The 21,058-nt window shown below is 41.1% G+C and overlaps 1 protein-coding gene across 12 annotated transcripts in view; it reads right to left on the bottom strand.

Annotated features, from left to right (window-relative positions):
- The window catches only part of LOC104693513 (ankyrin repeat and KH domain-containing protein 1), a 101,158-nt gene that overhangs the window by 52,903 nt on the left and 27,197 nt on the right, over nt 1–21,058 (bottom strand). For all 12 annotated transcript variants that reach the window (XM_039559345.1, XM_039559344.1, XM_039559338.1 and 9 more), the window contains exons 3-10: nt 13,433–13,589; nt 12,482–12,629; nt 11,462–11,609; nt 10,162–10,395; nt 8,553–8,647; nt 5,898–6,135; nt 5,506–5,697; nt 3,973–4,082 (exon numbers count right to left, since the gene is read on the bottom strand). In XM_039559345.1, the coding sequence (XP_039415279.1) occupies nt 3,973–4,082; nt 5,506–5,697; nt 5,898–6,135; nt 8,553–8,647; nt 10,162–10,395; nt 11,462–11,609; nt 12,482–12,629; nt 13,433–13,589 (1,322 nt within the window). The remainder of the gene's footprint in view (nt 1–3,972; nt 4,083–5,505; nt 5,698–5,897; nt 6,136–8,552; nt 8,648–10,161; nt 10,396–11,461; nt 11,610–12,481; nt 12,630–13,432; nt 13,590–21,058) is intronic.

Raw genomic sequence — 21,058 nt, forward strand, 5'->3', positions numbered from 1 at the left:
GGATGATATCCCCTGAAGGCAAAACAACGATCCCTGCCATGACAGAAACATGTCTGTAAAAGCATTGTGTCATAGGAGAAGAATTAAGAGGTAGTCTGGCATGCATGTTTGGGGGTTTGTTTGCAATTAGAGTTGTGTGGATGCCAGGTAGCCAGTTTTAGTCTTCTAAGCAAAGCAAGACGTGGAATCTTACCAAGTACTGAAGAGTTTTGTGGAGACCCTGACAGTGTAAAATGAGAAAAATACAAGGATGAAGCTCTCCTCGTGGGTTCTCTTCCATTTCTCAATTTCTGCATAAAAGCTCCCATATATCTTGTAGGAGAAAGGTAAACTTCATCACTAGATCAACTCCTATGTAGCAGAGCCTCATGTACAGCTGCAAGAGGATCCAGGTTAAAAAATCCCGATTTAAAACTCTTTTCTGTATTTCCCAGCTGAGAAAAGCTGAGATGATCTCACTGTCCAGAAAAGAACATCTCTCTTTCATTTTCAGCTCCACTGAAACAGACAAAGACGCAACCACCCTGTCAAGAGCAGTGCTGCCTTCAAAAGGGACACCAGAATCTCCTTTAATCCCGGTGTGATTCTACATCAAATGGGAACAGGCATCCAAAAAGGTCCTTTTAGTTTATTGAAAGGTAAGCAGCTTAAAAGCAGGATATCACCTCTCATTAAATATCACCAATACTCATTGTGAGATTTACAGTCCTTAACCCGGTTCCTGTGGGAACATACATGTACCTCCCACGTCTTACCTTACACAACCCTTGAGATGAAGGTAACTACTGGGAAAGACAAAGAAAAAATAGGAAAGAAAAAAAAAAAAGAAATCTTATAGGAAAAATGATCCTCTCACCTTTGAAATCAGACAATCCTTGCTACACTGGTAAATAGATGTATTACTGAAGTGATGGATATTTTTTCCTGAAGTTACTAAACCCTACATCTGCTTTCAAACAATGCTTTAATCAATTCATATTTCAGAGTTTCAATCTCCAAAATTTTACTTACACAGATCAGAAAATCTAGGTGTTCTGTCCCCATAAAGGTTGCAAACAAGTAAAATTTAAGTTTGATCCAGTGGTAAGAGCTCAAGCTGAGACACTGGAAGTTCCTGCTCCTGAAGGGGATGGGGGAACTAGAATGTAACTATGGCACAGATGGGAGCACAGGCTGAAGGCTTCAGATGTGCCTCAGATTCAGTCATTCATACACTTGGCAAAAGCAAGCTGATTTCAAAATGCATACATTAACAAGAAAAGGTGCAGGCCTGCCAGCTAGCTTTGCTACAGATTTTGACAGGCCAACTTTGTAAGGACATGGAAAAGATCCCTTAAAGAAGGGCATCAGAAAAGCACAGAAGAATTGTTAACAAGCCAGACTTCACGAACAATTAGTCACAAATTCATCAAAGTACCATAGAGGATTGAGCAGTTCTCCAGCAGACAGATGAGCACTCTGACACTGCTCATTTCTAGTACAACTTGTCACTGCAGAGCTTTATGAAAAAATTAACCACAAACTGAAGAAAGTTCATCCCAGCCATCATTTTTAAAAATTCTCCTGGTAGTTACAAAGCCACATTGCTTAACGTATCTAACAGAGCTCTCAAGATCTTCAGAGGTTCCTGAACTGAATTACATATTTGATATCTAGTCCAGAGGATCAGTCCCTGAAAAGCATCAGTTCCCATTCTCACTTGCTGTTTCATGCTGAGATGTGGTGGCAATGATCACTCCCAGTTCAGACAACTCTACTGGGGACTAAAATCACTTTACATAAAACAATCACAGAATGGTCTGGGTTGGACAGAACCTTCAAAGACCATCCCATCCAACATCCCTGCCATGGACCAGGACACGTTCCACTAGACCAGGCTGCTCCTGTTTTATTTTACTGTTTAAGACATAACCAGTCTCTTCCTCAAAAAGAATTGCTTTCCAACAGGGTAAGATGTTGCATGTCCAGCTCCTCAGTGACTCTGAATTAAACCTCCGGGATAATGAAAGTTTCTGGAAAACAATGAAGCATCAGTGAAAGCAATCCCAGGAAAGACAGAAGCCACAGGATGAAAAAGGAAGGAAAGAAAAGCAACAGCAGATGTACTTCCTTTTGCTGTGCCTGAGCACCAGCAGTAGAGCAAAATTAACTGGACAAATGTAGACAGACCAGCTACATGTCTAAGTCCAGATCTTCATTCAATTCCTAGCTTGCGGGGACAACTCGATGGAAACATCTAAACTCATTTGAATGAAAATTGAAATCTAGAAGAACAGTCTCCCATGGTACTGCCAAAGAAGCTTTTTCATACCCAGCAGTAAGGTAACACCCTTCAGAGCCCTCCCTCAGCCCATGACAAACATTAACAAATCTATTCAAAACACCTCCCAACTTCGAATAAAGCAAAGCAACACAAGGGTTTGAACAGAAACTGCTTCAAACCAGAGGCACCTGCCATCAGCATTGCTACCATTCTGCAGGCATTTCCCAATTAACTTATAATCAGAATTCAAAACTGGCAGATTTACATAGCAGGAATTCCTTTCAAAGCAATTTTCCTTGCCTGTTCCACATTTTCATTGGCAGTGCAAGAAAATGCAGTGAAATAAAACTTTACTTTAGAAAGGACTGAGATTGTCCTCTGCAATACTGAGAAGTTGATGCTGGTGGCCACAAGCACTGCTCACCTTAGTGATGGGAGGGGGGAAAATGACACAACTCCAAAAATTTGAAGTGTCATTTAAGCAGCAACTCTTGCATGTTTTAAAGTTTATGCACAGCATTTTTTTTTTTTTTCATTTCAGGCTTTGCTCCCTGCAATGAGATACTCCACGGGTTTTACCTTTATATAACCAAGTACTTCAATATTTCTTTTTAAATATCCAGTAGATCCCCCCAAACCTATGCTGCCTCTACGAGAGTGGCTCATGTTTGGTACCCAACACTGAATTGAGCTAAGTGCAGTAGGCATGCCAAAAATCCCATAACCCTCCCCATTAATATGACTTTCCTCCCTGATAAGAGCAAATAAAGCAGAACATTACTGACATTACTGCAGAAGAATTAATAAGACCTAAAAAAAAAAAGTAACATCTCAAAGAATGGAAATATATTCCCAATTACAGCATTAGTTTATTTGTATTCCTAAATAAAAAAAAAAACCAAACTACATTAATGACTGAAATTAAAGTAACTTCATTAGTATGTTGATTTATCAGGTTCAATGAGAAACTTTTCTGGCATTCTTGGTTTTTTAAAAGGAACAAAATTCCAGAAAATCCAACCAAAATCCCAACCCACATGCAAAGCAAAATAGAACACAGAAGCAGTGAGTACATATGGGGGGGAAAAAAGGAGAATACTCCTCCTAGGCAACCAAAATAACAATCTTTCCTGCTTGAGCCTTGTTTGACATAAGGCTCCTAAACACCTTTGGAAGACTAAAGTATCAATTGCTTTTAGTAATTAGAAGTCAAATGTTACATCCCTGTAGCTGGTGAAAAGGCAGTTCTGGGTTTCCTGATACATAATAATGAAAAAAGACAATTATGTAAACAACTTAGTTTACATTACAGAAGACAAACATGGGGAAAGCAATGTGCTAAACCCAAGAGTTAGAAAGATCAGATTATGTTGATCATTTAAAAGACATTGCTTTGTTTGGGGTTTTTGTGTAGTAGTTTGCAAAAGTTAACAGACTAACAGTGTTCACAGACCAACACTGACACAGAGAAGCAGTAGTTCCTAATACCAAAACATTTTAAATTCAGAGCAGATTACCCATAAGGACTTTCATTTGGTAGACCAAAGAGAATATGCAGGCTTTTTATTAAAGCTTCTTTCATGCCTCTTTTCAGAGCCATACATAAATGCCTATTCCTAAGCTCATCACTCTGTTCTCTAAGCACACAGGCTTTGCCTTACAGTTTGAAACCAAAGCACTTTGCCCACAAGATGCAGCAGAAGCCTTACCAGATCAGCACCAGCCTGAAGCAACACATCTGCCACATCTGTGTGTCCATTTTCACAGGCGTAGGTCAAAGCTGTATCTCCCGTTGCTGTAGTGGCATGAACATTAGCTCCTACAAAAAATACATTTTTTTCTTATTGCACATGTCCTTACAAAGTATTTCACATCAGATAAACTTAAGAATCTGACAACAGCTATATCCTACTGACCAACAGCCTCCACAGTCCAAGGGCATTGCTCTCATAGTGAAAATACTCGAAGGAGAGGGGGTAAGCCAAGGCTTGGAAAAAGCATGACTGACAATCTAAGCAGTTAAACCTACACGCTCACTTATTCCTACAGTCCCTCTACAGCAAGAAAGATTTCAGTTGTTACAGCAAGTAAAAGGGAATCCAGACAGTTGTGCAGACTGTCCATTTGACCTGGAGCTGTATGCCAAGGGAAGCCAGACAAAATGCACATTACTGAATTAGTATTAATACAACAAACCCATGCACTTCTACAAACTTCCCTTCTTTCCTGCTCTTTAAAATCCTTTGCTTTAAAACCATTTTGTTGAAATAATTTTTATATAAAGCTTCATATACACCAGCTCTGTGAAAACTACCCATGACTCTTGATACGTAACACACAATTCTTAAAAAGAGAAATGCCAATGTGATTCGCCATTTTCTTATTTTTAAGGTGTGAGGTATAATTAGAGACTCCCTGATGCCAAAACAAGGCTCCTTAATCAACTTTCTACACTATCAGCAGTGAAGTGCAAGCAGTGAATGTTCCAAGGGAGCTGGTGACAGGTGTCACATGCACCAAGTGGCACAGTTGTTACTGTCCCTCGATGAGCACGGAGCTTTACTTTCTAAAATTACAAATCCACCCAATTTTATGCTTATTCTTAGAAAAGAGCATACAAATAAATCATCTTCCACAACAAGGAAGATATCCCAAAAGCTTCTTTTTCTTTATTATTTTAAGCAGAACACTTTAGATTCTACCAACTTTATAAACTGAAAGATGAACATTGAAGCATCATTTCATCCCAAACTCCAGCAAGATTTAATTTTTACTACTGTATAATGTAGTAGTAAAGCTCATTCATCACAGAAGTTCAGCACATTCCAGAATCTGTCTTGCACACCACTTCCAGCACACCATTCCTAAAGAACTGGTTATTCAGGGAGACTGAATGCAGATAACCAGGCTTAGTCAAAGCTGCAGTAGCAAGCAAAACCAAGCATTATCTGTATGAAAATTTTGTCCTAGATGCAGATAGCTGGAAACAATGTTTCTAATGAATGTGGATGCTTTCTAGATATGGAACAGGATCCAGTGCTCCAGGAGGCACTTTCCTCTGTTAACAGTATCAAACAATACTGAGGTGCAACATATGCTTTTTCCTTCTTGCTAAGTTATCTGAGAATATTGTTTCTTGTTACACCACTGCCACTGCCAAAAGCCCAGGTATCTTCCAAATCATACAGAACACATCAAGTCTGTGGTATCTGTGGGCTTAATCACTTGCTCTGAACACATACCTGCTGCCAGCAAGTATTTCACCAGTTCAAGATGACCCTCTTGAGCAGCTTCCATCAAAGGTGTTGAGCAACCAAGCTCTATATCAGCTCCTGCCTTAATAAGGAAGTCAGCGACTTCAGAAAAGCCTCCACAGCATGCCAGGGTAAGGGCTGTTTCCTGCGTTTCTTCTGTCTGTGCATTTATATTTGCCCCTGGGAAACAAAACAGCCATTACTGACCTGGCCACACACCGGCTGGGAAGGTGAATGCTCATCACCCTCACACAGTTTGGGTGTTTGAGCTCTGCTTGGTGGGTACTGAGCAGTGCCAGCCCCACGCTCCACCAGAGCAATCTGCACAGGACACCTGGTCATGGATCACACTGTGTCCCTCCATCACCACGGGATCTCACCTTGTGCCAGCAGCAAGGCCACCATCTCTTCATGGCCTTCCCGGGCAGCTTCCATCAGAGGTGTGTAACCTTCATCATTAACCTCCTCCAGGTTGGCTCCCCGTTCGATCAGCAGCGCTGCCAACTCCACGTGCCCGCCGCAAGCAGCCAGAGTGAGTGGGGATTCGAAGGAATCCGCGGGCATGTTCACCTGGGCACCGCTGTCCAACAGCAAGCGTGCCACCTCCACGTGGCCATCCTGCAAGCAAAGGGCAACCCAGGAGTCAGACAGAATTGAAGTCACTTGATGCTGTAGCTGCGACCACTATCATACTAGGTCTGAAAATGATCCTACAAAGACAGGGCCTTTTTACTTATGATGGTTTAATTATGACAGTTGTGGTAATACTTGGACCTAACCAACATTTAGGTTTCCACCTACTTCTAAGTGAGCTTTAAATGCATGAGGAAAAAAGAGCTAGATTTATGTTGGTGTTTCTATTTCTTGAGGGAAAAAGAATTATGGCATAAGACTTAAAATACCCAGCACAGTCTTTGGGATACAACAGTACTAGAGATAGCCAACAAGTGTCATAAGTAATAAACCCACTCCATGACTAGACCTCAAAACAAGCATCAGAAAAAAAGATTTTCTTATTCTTTGTAGTAGTAGTTGATTCATGACTTCTACACACAAAAAACCAAAAAGCCCCAGTTGACAACTTCTAGACCCTGGGAAAGACACCTGCAGAGAAACTGAAGTGGGTAACAATTAGGCAGGTAACAGGAAGAGAGGACTTGGAAAAACTCTTCAAGGTGACATGAAAATGGGGTGAAGCCATAGAATAAGAGAATTAGGATTGCCAGAGCAGTCTGAGTCCTTACCAATCAAAGCACATAGATGCATCTGTCAGCTTCTGAAGAAAGTATTGTTAAACTTCTCAGTTACTTGAAATAGACCAAGTACCTAAAATCCACATTTCACCTAGGCTGTAGTTGGTAGAGTCACAACATTGGCAAAACGGGAAAGCTTAAGGTGACCATGAAGCAGGTTGTATGTAACCTGAGATGGACAGCAATCAGGGGTGCACATTAAACAGGCTGTTGTTCTCAGAGAGGTTGGCTAAAAGGCAACAGCCACCTCATTAGAGGCATTACCCTAAGTGTGGCACTGTCCCGACCAAAACAAACTCCGAGGCACTTACAACAGAATTGGTGATCAGAGACCAAACATCTCAGCAACCTGTACCTGCTGCATTCCTTAGATGGAAAGAGATGAAGACTGGGAACAGTCACAACAATTTGGTGGAACAGCTCCCTTGTGCAAGGGTGCAGCCAAATGATAACAAGAAACAAATTCCTTGTTATGGAGTTGGGACTTCAAAGGCTCATCTTCCTTCCTTTTGCTTTCAAATGTCAATACACTCTTATGTCAGAACACCTAGTCTGAAACACCTAAGAGCTGAAAACACGCAGGCAAACATCACAACTCTATCCTCCAAGTGAGGTGCTTCACAGCCCCCAAGTCAAGCCAGCCCTCGGATTGTTTCACCAAGAAACTAAGAAAAAGTAAACAAAAAACCCAACCTAAACAGAACAGTGGACTGATTAACCTTTAGTGTGCAGTCATGCTGCAATTTCCTTTAGGTGACAGCATACACCCACTGTCCTTCTGAATTCCTTACTGGCACCAGGCTCTCCTACAAGGAAGTCTATTCAAGGATACTATTACCAGCTCACTATCAGAAGACTTGGACACAGCTCCCCACGTTACAACCTGACCTTGGTCGCTTGCATCATCACCTCACAACTGCACTGGAAGAACACTTGATCCTCCAGCTCCCAGCAGACTGGAGGAACACTGCAGCCTATCTTCTAAGGATTACAGGCTACTGGGAGAAAATTCATTTTCTCTCTTTTTGCTGTGCTTCCTATGGAAACAAGGTCCCTGTTCTTTCCTCAAAGAAGTTCCCCAGCTTGAAGAAGAGAGAAAAGGTCACCCAACAACAGAAATGGTTGCAGATATGCTTTCACACAACAGCACACTCTTTACTAAGATGATGCTCTTGGATAGGGAAGTTTTTCCTCAATGGCTGCTTTGAAATTATGTGGACAGTTGCTAGAGAACTAAGGACTACATTATTTTTCAAAATAAAATGGTAGGTCGAAAGAAAAACCTCACAACCTCATTTACAGAAACCTAGAAGAGAGCGAGTCATCTCTCCATGTAAAACACTTCCTGCAGTGATGAACAGACAATTGTAAGGCATGAATCAATGTCTTGGGTAACTTCCAGCTCAGTGCACTTCTGGAAGGCTCATTCCACAATATTCGGAGAGACTTTATTTATAAAAACAAAGGTGGAAAACACACTATAAAAAAAACCCAAAACAAACCCCCAAACCAGTGTCCTGCGCTGCAGATTAGTCACCCCTACACTTCACACAGGGAGCATTTAAAACAACACATCAGTCCCCAAAAATTAGAGTATTTTTTTCCTTTTGAGCAGTCAGAGTGAGAAGCTGGTGGGAGCTACAGCAAGCACTTTCTTACAATAACAACACACACATTCTCTTGCAGCCCCCAAACAGCTTGTTACCCAAGGCTCACTCTATTTTATCACCTCCTGCATTCCTCTCTCCCTGAAGAGGGAGCAGTACAAACAAAGGTATTTACCATGCAGGCCTCCATCAGCGCCGTGTGCATCTCATCTGTTTTGTGTTCTTGATCAGCTCCAGCTTCAAGCAAAAAACGAACCATATCTAAATGGCCTTCAAATGAAACAGATCAAAATAAATAAGCATTTCACAACATCAACTTGTAGTAGTACAGACAATACACTTAATGAAATCATTCAGATTTTCACAGTTTGCTATGACAATCTTCACAAGTTATAATTGGCAAACCTTGGCTTTTAAAGTACTCTTTAGAAAAATACCAGTGTGAACAAGTCAGCAGCCTTCAGACAGCCTTTCCCAAAGATTCTGCTCAGCTGTGAGATGAAGACACACCTGTCTAATTCAAGTTTACACAAGAACCTTTCCTTGTGACTTCAAGCTACAAAACTCTGCTTATTCCTACTGAACTGTATAGTGACAGATCATTTAAGAGTTCCAAGGCAGCATACAGCTGGGGGAATTATCTTTTAGGGATGGGTCCATGTAGATCTGAACTCAACTTTAAGCTATTTGATAACACCCACAGACATAATTCTGATACATGCATTATATCATATTATCTGACACTATTTTTAAAGCTTCTACTGAGCTTTACCTAAACTTGATTTCAACTCTATTACAGTCTGTCATTTTAGAATTTGCCCCTTCTAAGCTTTTAGCCTCCTAATGAGCATTCTCCTCCAAGGCAAGACTTAGTCCTACATAAACTGACAAGAAAACAATCAACCATGTTGTCAAAGATAATACAGGACATCTCTAGTCAATCAAGGCACATGACTCAATTCAGTTTTAGGTCACAAGAAACAAGAACGACCCTTCAGCATATTCAGGGATACTATTACTGGAATTTCCCTGTAAGGAACTACCATATGCTGCAGGAAACCCATGACAAATCCAGATGCAAGTCCTCAGATAGGTTATACATAACGTGTATCCTCCAATCCTAACCATAGAGGCAACGTCTAAAGCTACTATGACAATAATCCACATCCTTTGTTTCTATTTGTAGAAAAACAATGGTTGGAAAACCAGCTACAGAAGCACAGTGGACTACCATTACACTGCTACTTTACACAGAAGTTTAAATAGCAAAAAAAATTAAGTCAGAAGTCCCTAAAAGTTCATAATACTTAAGAATTCATAGACATTCTCTCGAATTACACTGAAGGAAAAGAATCCAGTAATAATGGAGGCATTGTCACCCCATCAGGTATTACAGAAACACACATTCCAAATCTGCATTTTTTGAAGAACCAACAGAGATGTGTCCAGAATTCACAGACAGCTGGTGAGGGAACCGGGAATGAAATAGGGAATGTGGTAGTGTGGGAAGGAGAGAACGGTGGTGTGTCAAAGCATAAGTGTGGACATAGCCAGTTACAAGTTTTCATCTGCAACATGTCAAACACATCCACCACATCTGGACACAAACACAGACTTAAAACCACTATACCACAGAGGAGCACTTCCTGACATTGAGTTTAAAACCAAAACCCAGTACTACAAAACTCTTAGGAAGATATTCAAAGTATTGGTGAAAGTTTTAGTCAGATAAATCCTAGCAAATAAATTTAAACAAAAATACAAACCAAGGCAAGAGACAATACCTTTATAGCATGCGAGTGTAAGTGCACTTTCTTTGAACTCGTTGGAGTGAGTGTTGATTCCTGCACCATATTCCAGCAATACTCTTGCAACCTCGACATGCCCTGCACTGGCTGCTTCCATCAGGGGGGTATGTCCGTTCTCATTGTGGTCTTCTATGTTAGCACCAGCTTTCAGTAGCACCTTCACAACGTCCACGAAGCCCCCGGCACAGGCATACGTGAGAGCAGTGTTCCCTGCAGAGGAGAGTTTGCATGAGAGCCCCTCCCATCACCCTCTCCTAATTTGGGGAAGGAGATCAGTGTTAACAGCTCAGAACAAAACCAGGTACATCACCAGCAGCAGCCTTTCACCTCACAGCAACGTCACTCCAGCCCATCATTCCAGGCTGGGTATAAAATCCCAACATAACTGTAACATGTAAGTTTTAATGCTAAGCCAGTATTAAAAATCAGGATTTTTTTTAGTTTGAATATTACGTTTCCTACTTTAGCACACAAAAATAGATCAAATAAAGACACACAAAGAGATCAATGAGTAATTTTTACAGTAGAGTTGGGGGGGTTGGTTTCTTTGTTTTGTCTTTCTTTTTTTTGCCTAAGACTGTATCCTGTAATTTCCTGAAAAACTTCTACTGGCTGGCTGAGAACAAATTTATAATTTAAAACTCTGGTACTGTAAGTGACAGACACTCACATATGGCTCATGTTTTAAATGCTACAGTCAATTTTAAGGTAAGTTTGCTTAACATGGCTAAACAGCAAGATGAAAGAATATCTCATAGTTCGGACACACAGCTTGTTTGAAAATTTGAACAAAGTTTAAATTCTATCTTAATAAACAGAATCCAACTGCAGGTAAATGCTCTCAGTGAGGTTAGTTAAGCTGTGTTCAAGAACCAGCAACATAGAGAACATTCAATGCACTCAAAGAATTTTAACTCCTCTTTGGTAAAAAGAAACAGAAATAACTGGTCTTGATGGGATGCATCCCATGGTCATCTTACTGGGTAATTTTGGATTATACCAATGAGAAAAGATAAGCTTCATGTATTTTTCTTGCCCTCTAACACCAGAGTGGTTTTCACAGGAACAGTGCTTTCTATCAGAATTTATATTAAACCCCATCTTTAATAATGGCCAGTTAAGACTCCAAACACATTCGCTGTGGATCTGGTCTATTCCTAACAGTTCCTGTCACGTTTTCTTGTGAATGAAAGTGTTAGACAAAAACACAGATGTTCAGAAGAGCTGTGTGCCGTATGTGCCAGCCTTACTAACTGTGCTCTTGCTCCCCAGTTACCTGTGGAGGACTGTGCATTGACATCTGCACAATGGACAAGGAGGAGTTTAACGATATCCACGTAGCCTCCACTGGCAGCTGCCATCAAGGGAGTGATGTCGCCTTTATTCCCTCGATCTTCAACGTTGGCGTGCATGGCTAGTAGCACCTAGGGGAACGTTCACTACAGTGAGTAAATTGTAACACAAACCATTTGGTTTTAGTTCAGCGGGGTTTGTGAGACTGGTTCCCCAGCCAGCTGCGACAGCCCCTCGCAGCCCAGCCCCACTGTGAAGCCCGGTGCTAACCCCAGGATCATTTACAGTTACTGCCTGCACTGGGCTCTGCTGTGGCAAGTCCTGGGTTCCTGCTTTTGCTCATATCTGCAAGTTCCAGTGAAATACTGACATTTTCAAAAGTCACAGGGCAACGCACTGACAAGAATGACAGCACACAAACTGTCACCTGCAATAATGACCAGGGCAACCACAGGTCAAGCTCGTGAGAAGTTCTCTCCCTGTCCTCTGTCTGGGCACTAAAACATGAAGTTGGGCATTTCTGAGAACTATCACCTAAACATTTCAAAGCAGCTGCTCTTAGATACAGAAGCAATATAGCTCAAAATTAACAGAAATTAATGCACTGTTGATACAAATGTGATTTAACAAAAGGACTGTGCAACTGAGACATGAGTTTTTAGAACGTAAGCAATTGCAGAATTTGGGTTTGCTGCTCTGTTAGATCCTCTTGCGTGGCAGAGCAGCTGGACTGCATCTAGAACAATGCCAGAAAAGCAGATACATCACAAAACATAGGATTCATTCCTCAGACAAGTCCCTTCAATCTAAAGGCATATATGACTGCATTCTCCATTAAAGAAACCCAAGCAATAACTGGAAACCCACAATAAGTTGTATTCACTGATATTCTGTTGAAATAATAAAATTATAATAACCATAATAGCTAAAACGTTTACCTATTAAAGAAGCCCCTCAGACAATGCTTCACAAATGTTTAGTTCTAACCATATTTGTTACTTACTTGTGCCAATTCATAATATCCTGCTGAGCAGGCCAAGCAAAGCAGACTCTCCCCTTCTTCAGTATGTTCATTTACGCTCCGTCCTTCATCCAGCAGCTTCCGGACAGCATTTACATCCCCATCAGAGCATGCTTCTGCCAAACTGCGACTGCAAAATCAGTTACCATACAGTGAGCTCAAAATACACCTGCAATAGGTGGGCAGCTTTCCTAGGCATGGAGGAAGCCTTTAAGGAAAGGCTCTTGACTTCAGTGCTAAGCTTTACTTGAAAATACACCTTATAGATTTTTTTTAAAAGTATATATATATATATATACAGACACATTATTTCCACAGATGAAATGGAGATAGACACCTTCCTTATTGTTTTAATTAGCTTGTTCTCATCGGTTGCTAACTCATAATATGCTCTCAATACAGACCAGATGCAGAGAGGAGTGCTCAACGCTGGTTTTTGTGGTGTTTGCAAGACAGGAGCAAAGCTCCCTGATGCTATTCCCACTTCAGGGAATGCCAGACACACAGAGGCTGTGACCATGACAAACTGCTGACTGCAGGTGCCAAGGCAAATTCCTAGTACAGACAAAACCAAAAAGTCAGCAGCCAAGTATCACAGAGACCACTAATACGAATGCTGCAACCAGACAAACTTCTGTAATTAAGAGAACAATCACCCACTCTTCTACAGCTAAGAACTTAACCTTTCTTGAATAAGAACTCAACTGTCTGGTACACAGAAAGAACAGCAGGTTAGAAAGTAACTTTTTTTGTACTTTTCCCTCACCCTGTGAAGCCAATAACCTGATGGGACAGTAGCTACACCTACAGATGCAACACCTTTGCTTCTGCGAGGTACAGCAGCTCTATCACTAAGCACTACCAATAAAATGAACTGGATTTGAAATAAAATTACATTCCATAGCTGGGGAACTGGGGGTGGTCAGTACGTACTTGTCCACCTGTCCGTTGTTGTGATTGTTCTCGGCTCTCATCCGCGTCAGCGCGGCGGCCGCCTCATCCAGCGCGCAGCTGACGGACGACGTCAGTCTCCGGAGAACCTCGGGATCTGCGAAGGCTTTGCCATCGGCAGTGGACAATTTACCAATTCCTTCAGTGCACGTTCGTTCATCAGTCAGGTTAGTATGAAAGTCACACAAAAGAAATGCAAAGACACTGTTTTAGAGTTCGGCCACATGCACTATTAGTTAAAGATCATTTGCAAACATGCCAGGTAATTAGCTACTTAAAACTAAACTATCTGCTAACATTTGCCCGAGACCTGAATAGTTAATTAACTATAATAAAGCAGTAAAAACCCTTTCAACTTTCAACTGGCAGCTTTGTTACTTGTCCCAAAGTCTCAACTCATACCTTTGAAGAACTTAAAAAAAAAACCAACACCATCATATTGGGGAAATAAGTATAAACCCCAAAACAAGCCCAAAAACAGAAGTTTGGGAAACAGGCTTGATTTAATATTTTCTGAATGTGAAGAATTTTTCAACTTAAAACACTTATTACCCCTTTCCCACCCAAAACAAAGCACACTGAGGTCTAATACATCCTTTTTTTTTTAAGAGTAGGAAAAAACTTTAAAGTTTATTGGTTTAAACCGCCCAGTTCTAGCTACAGCCACAGAAGTTACAAAATGAAATTTCAAATATTTTAAGTATACTTGAAATCAATGCCTCTCCTTCGCAGACGTAACATAGTAGATGTGCTTAGATTCAAGGAACTTTCTTAACAGTTTCTTTTTTTATAACAGTTCCTTTGCTCAAGTTTTACTTCACACAGGCTTTACTTCTCATAGTTCAGCACAGCCTATTTAATACATGCAATCACTGCAGTGTGGGCACGGCTTGTATCTTCATGTACAAATGTACAAATGGCACCTCCCAGCCACTCCCAAAAAAACCCAAACATAAATTAATTGATTTTGTGTGCTACAAAAAGCAAATGGTTACTGGTTTATAGATCAGTCACCTTCACCAGTCATGAATCAGTGACTTTTCAATTCCTTAACTGTTAAAAAGGGTCAAATTAGATACTAACGTCTGGAAATAAGGCACCTTATCCCTCAGAAGATTTGCTATTTGGTATGTGCATATCTCTGCAGGTTTGATTTACACCACATTTCCCACAACCCAGCTTGTAATTATTACAGAATAAATACCCAAATAGTATTTTAAGTTTGAATGTTGTCTTCAGACAACATATTTCCCCAGTTTGAGAGCATCCAATTTGCTTCTCGATAATGTAAGAATCAATACTTACCAAATTTCTCCACCCTAAACCTCTTTGTGCCAGCACACACCAAGCACACTGTGTGACATGACCCTGCATGGCTGGTGGTACAGTGCTCCAAGCGGCAGCTGGCAGCACTGGAACTTGGTGTTACTGGAAATGATGGAGAGCCTCTCTCCTGCCATTGAGACACCTTCCCTGGGGTGCAGCAGTTTGCTTGGCCCATGGAAATGAGCAGTGGAGGTTCAATGAGCTGCTTAAGAGACTTGCACACCTCCTCCCCGGCTCCAACACTCTACATCTGGATCCCTTCAGTATTGTCAAGGGGCTATGAAAACCAATTTATAACTAATTACCCACTCCACAATGAAATCAGAAATCACAGCTCCATCTGTCTGGGTTGGAAGGCTGGCTAGCCCAAAGCAATCTGAGCACAAAAATGAGGGGCCATGGACTCTTTGAGGCCACTGGCCACATGCCCCCTTCCACCTCCAAACTGTCAAGGCCATCACCCTTGTGGCCATTGCTGTTCAATACAGCGAGGTTATAAACAAGCCTCAAGTGCCACAGCTCACGCCTCAGGTACTCGTGTAAATTGAATTTCCTGGTGGTGTATAAGGGTTGGAAGTCCTGACATCACTGCAGCTGGAGCAGGTGGGACAGTGGGGGACAGTCACTGCAAAGCTGGGTCAAGACATCAATTCAGTACCAAACACACCAAAAAAGTGACAGTTTTTATACAGCTCTGCTTCCCCAGGATGGCTCACAGAGTAACTGCTGAGATGTTTACACTACCTATTTCTGGTGGCAGAGCTGGCTTACGCTGCCTTGTAGTGTACATAAAGCACTGCTGAAGGAAAGACAAAGAATTAAGTCTTCACAACTCAGCACTGAGGCCTTATCTGGGACTGCTGCAACCAAAGCTGAACACCAGGGTAAACAACATGGAAAAGTACTTGAGAGAAATCCACAGGACCCCTGAGCTAAGGCTAAAAATGCACAGATTTAGCTTACAAGGAGCATCACAACTGCAGTTTCCGTCCACTTTAAAAGGGTCCAGTTGAAGGAGCTGTTAACAGCTCTACTGTTGACAAGAGAAGTGGAAAACATGAAGTCCAGCCAAAAGAAACCAACCCAAAAAACTACCAAAACACCACCACCAAAACCCCACACAACCCAAAAGCCAAAGTGACCTGGCAGTCTGCAACTACAGTGGATATCTCCATCATTTCAGCCCACCAAGAACTGACAGGTTGCCTGGACAAGCAGCACCTACACTTGATACCCTCTCTGTTTTAACAGTTTGTTGTGGCATTCATACCTGGGATTTCTGAAGGCAGAAGTCACACCACAGATCTCCAGTGCCTGGTAAAGACAAATGAACTCGCTACACTGACACTACAGCTCTCCCATTCCTAAGTATCTGTTTTCATGGATTACAGCCATTAATGGTGGTCTCTGGAGGACTCACCAACCACAGGTCACTGGCTCTTCCTTCTGGACAGTCAAAGCACACTTACAGCTCACTCCAGTTTCCAACTTTGTTCCAAACACCAAGCTATAACCACACCAAGGCCTTTGAGAGGGGAAGTGGAAGGTGCCTTTTATTTACCTCATCAGCTGGCGCTCAATCCAGGTGCCATCCCCAGCTCTTAATTTCATACTTTTATGTTGCACATGCCAAAACTAATCAACAGCCACAGAAGACATCAGAGCTGACATTTGTTTGGCTGGCTGGATCAAAGGGAGACAGACTACAAGAATTACCACTGCAGACACCCATTCATTCACTCCCCTTTTGCACATCATACTCAATAATTTACTATATAATAACAATTTGAAGTTTTTATTTTGCTATGATTAAGGATGATTATGCTGTAATGCTCATATGTCTTTTAATCTCTAATTTACTTAATTTTGTGCCCAAACCACTTGTTCTTGTGTCACTCTCACACACACAGGGATCGCAGCAGTCTTATTTATGTGCAAGATCTGAGACAAAATTCTTCTTGCCTCCTTCCATCCAACAAATACAGAAAGCATCCTCAGGACCATTCTATGCACCCTTGCACAAAAGTGATCAGAATTTCTCACATTATTACAGTCTTTCTAATATGTTACTGATCTGATACTACGTGAATTGAACCCAGGGTCTGACATTCTGTACTTCCTGGAATATTACACAAGCCTCTACAGAGGCCATCCTTTCCATCTTTTCATGGAGTGATCAGAATATGGGATCCACTGCTTTTTATTGAGAACAGTTCACAGCCATTAATTGTATGGAGAGGGTGATGTTTCTAATGCAAAGTTACAGCTTACCACTAAAATTATGAAGAGTATGCTTTTAAGCGAGCCAAAAGGAAATGCCTTCATCCAACATGAGCTGCCATGCAAAGACCAAAAAGGTGAAACCAAAAATAGCTTGGATAGAATTACTGTAAAGCCTGTGCCTTCTATCAGCATAGGAACAGTGGCCCTGAAAGTCACTATTTCAGGATATTCCTGAACAATAGAAAACAGGAAGAATAAAGAGTGGAGAGACTTTCACCTGCACTGTGATGCTCCTGCTTTACCCTCTGCAGGAAAAAGCAGGGCCACTGCAGGGCCCACAGAGCCAGACACATTTTCACACCTTCTGTAGTGGGCAGTTCTTCATCTGAACACCTGCTGCTGGAGCCACGTGCCAGCTGTTCACAAACCCTGGTGGGAACAAGGCCAGCAGCACTATCCAACAACGGAAGAGGGAGATGGCTGAACTCGGGGCCAGATGTTCCACACCTTAATGCCATATTACTGAACTATTTAAATTAGCCTGACTTTGATTACAGAGGTGTATTAGAACAAGGAACTCACCTCTCAAGGGACAAGTTTGCTCATCAGATACACACCTACATTCCTATAACCGCCACTCCAATTTCCTTGTTGACTTTCAGACTCATCAAGGTATTTCCACCTTGTAACTACCAAGGTTAGAGTTTTAAGGTAACCTGAAATGATCTGGTAACTTCTCAGTGTGATCTGAGTTTAACAAGTCAGAGATACAGATACCACCTCAAAAAAAAATGAAACACCAACAGGTTTGTGTCTTTGGAAAACACAGTTAAGCACCTCATGGGACACACAGCTGGTATCAACATATACTCTGAACATCAAAGGAGACTGCTCCAAAAAGTTCAACATATCCAAGAGTTAATGTCCAATAATCCTCACAAAGCCCTGCAGATTCAGTGCTGATTGGGTGCTTTCCCTGTCAGTTCCAGCATGCTGCATGTTCTAACACACACTGGAGGACATTTACTTGTAACACGTCCAATTTATGTCCTCACATTCATCATAAAGTCTAACTCAACTTCAGTTCATACAGAATCAGCTGGGGGTCCTTCAGGGCTTACACACCCCAAAGGTTGTGACAGAAACGTGGACAGCTTTAAAAGCCCAAAAGAAGCACAAAATGAGAATCATGGCCCAGAAATGCACCTCTTATCTTTTTAACAGTATGTCAGGAATCTGCTCTAATCAGCCTGGTGTACAAGTAGCACCTCAAACAAGGTGAAGAGGGTTCAAGGAAGGACAGGGAGGAACTTAGTTTTAGGTTCTTTACTGGAATCTCCATTCAGAGGAATTGACAAGTTCTGTCCAAAGCAACTGCTACAGCCTCGTGCCAACAAGCAGCAACCCCACCAGAACAGTGTTAACTCCAGCACATCATACAGCTACTACAAGACAAGAAGGCAACAAGCAGAACTGAACACATGCTGTTCTGTAAGGTCTCAGGTGGCTAATTGCCCGTGTAACTGACAAAAAGTGTGCACTTGGCTCCTCTCTGATGATGTCTAAATATTTTCCCAAACGCAAGTTTCATATTACATCAGTTTCACAGCCAGTAAACCAAAGAATAGCATCCTCCGTTTGCTTGTAAAGAGCAGTCCAAAGCCAAGCAAATGAAAAGGAACAGTCATTTGCAAGTTTCACTGCATTCAGATATCTAATTTGCAGCATCAGAATGAGGGACATAAATATATTTACAATTTTTTGAATATATTTTAAATATTAACATGTAGCTTATTGTATGCTGATTGCTCAGACTAAAGTCCTCAAGGCAAAAGCCACATATTGAGTAGATTAGAAAATACTAATAATTCATTCTAGTGTACTCATCTTCTAAAATTCATATGCTTTTAAAAACTTTCACATGAAGTGTTGTTAAAAAAACCTAATTCACATAAAGAACATCAGAGTTACAGGGAAAGTCTACTTGTAGTATAAGGAAAATAACTGTTTTAAGTGAGAGTATACCCTGAGCAATGCCATTTGGGATTTCTGGGTAAGCATTTTATTTTGGAGAAAAGCATTATCCAGAATGCTTCTCCATTTTTCAGTGGGTCATTTCAACACTACTATTCCCAGACATGGAACAGTAGAGATTTGATATAGTAGGGATTATTTTAGCTTTGTTTTCTAAAACACTAAAAAAACTACACTGAGGCTTTCAGTCTTTCCAAGCCAAGCACACGCCTTTGGAATCGCTACCACTGAAAATCACAGTTATGGTTTGATCTCAGCACAGTTCCAGTGCAATGAAAACTCAGTGCACCTCCACCAGCCCTGGTGTATCTGCTCTTCACACGAGAACATATCCTTTTATATACACATGATACAAATTTTCACTATAAAACTATTTTCCCGTCTCACCAAGTGCATGGCACAAACAGAACTCACTGGCTGCAATTTTTATTTTTCTTCTTCTCAATTAGTATTTGGACATGCTAAATAAAATTCATTTAGCATGAAATTAAGAGCTACAGCTTGAGGGTTTATTTTATTTATTAGCATTTTACAATATTTCATGTGTCACCATCACAGCTCCACATAGACTTCAAGAGCAGCCGAGTTCTCAACTGCTACAAATCATATTCCTGACAGCAAACTGACACTCAAAGATGACATTTTCAGTGCAATCTGAAAAATCACGTTCAGATCATCTGCTAAGCAAAAGCAGAAATTTATTCTGCTGGACTGTATTTCATGGTCTTAATCTCAAAATATCACTTCTTCACAAATCCACACTCTTAAACATAATAGGAAATCACCCACAATATCCATCAGCAATATTCACAAGTGAAAGGGGATGCCTGGAAAAAACCTGAAAGGCCATTACAACATACACACACCTTTGGAGAAAACTTCCCCTAATTTGCACCTACTTGACACTACAAACTCTCAACACTACACTTGCATTTCAATGCACTTGTCAGAACAGGAGCCAGCCATCTCCATCACATTCTCTCCACTTTCCAGCAGGGCAGCTGTAGCAGCAAGATTTTCCTTTTCCAGAATCAAAAGCCAGGAAGCACTTCTCCAGCTACAATTAGTTCTTACTGTTATTTCAGTAACATTTTTATGGCAAGGGTTCCTTTTTGAGATCATCTCCTTTTACATCAGTGTACTCAAATATCTCAAAATCTGAAAACTAATTTTAAATTACACACAAACATGAATCCTTGATTAACTAGTCAATATTTATTAACATTTCTTTTGAGAAGTTAAGATTCATTAGGTTTCAATCTAGAAATTTAGATTTCAATTTAGTCTCCTGTCACTTCAATAAGGGTTACCTAGTCACGGAATTCACTACCTCAGCCACCAACTTCCACTTTTAGCAAAGCTTGGGAGCCCAGTAAGCAAATTCAGCAATGAAAATCAGCTCTACATAGATTTACAGATGTTTCTAGAAAAATCCCAATCTTCCCAAAGAGTCTGCAATTTCACCTAATTCCTCTCCACCAAGCCAATCCACCGCATTCCTTTGTTTTCAGAATGCAAGGAAGAATACAGGTATTTGACAGATAGGGAATATCAGACATATTTTAGTTTAGAATATTCAAATAAAGGATTGGTTTAAACCTTGTAGCAGAGATTTGTTGCCATATGAGAGGCCAAATAGGACAGAATAATACCAGAAAAATTATCCACGTAACTACCTCCTCAATACTCCTCATCTTATTTAAAATCCTGACCATGCCAGACTTTGCTAGGGCAGAACTCTCAATTTTTCCTTCAGTTTGATTTTCTCCCAAGCTTTCATTAGGAATCCATTTTCTCCCAGGTATGAACTTTAAGTTACCTTTTCTAAAGCTAAAATAATATGAGCTTTTCTATGCCAATCTAACCTTTGGCCACTTCCAGAAGAATGACTTTGTGCTCCTCCTCTCCCCGTGTTTCCCCAGGCATTCCCAGCAACCCCACTGCCCTCACACTGGCGGAAAGAAGAGGGAGTTTTCTCTCAGCACAGCAAGATAAGTCTGACCAGCAAAAGGTCTTTCTAGGCAC

The sequence above is a fragment of the Corvus cornix genome, chromosome 13, assembly GCF_000738735.6.
Source record: "Corvus cornix cornix isolate S_Up_H32 chromosome 13, ASM73873v5, whole genome shotgun sequence".
NCBI classification, from domain to species: domain Eukaryota; kingdom Metazoa; phylum Chordata; class Aves; order Passeriformes; family Corvidae; genus Corvus; species Corvus cornix.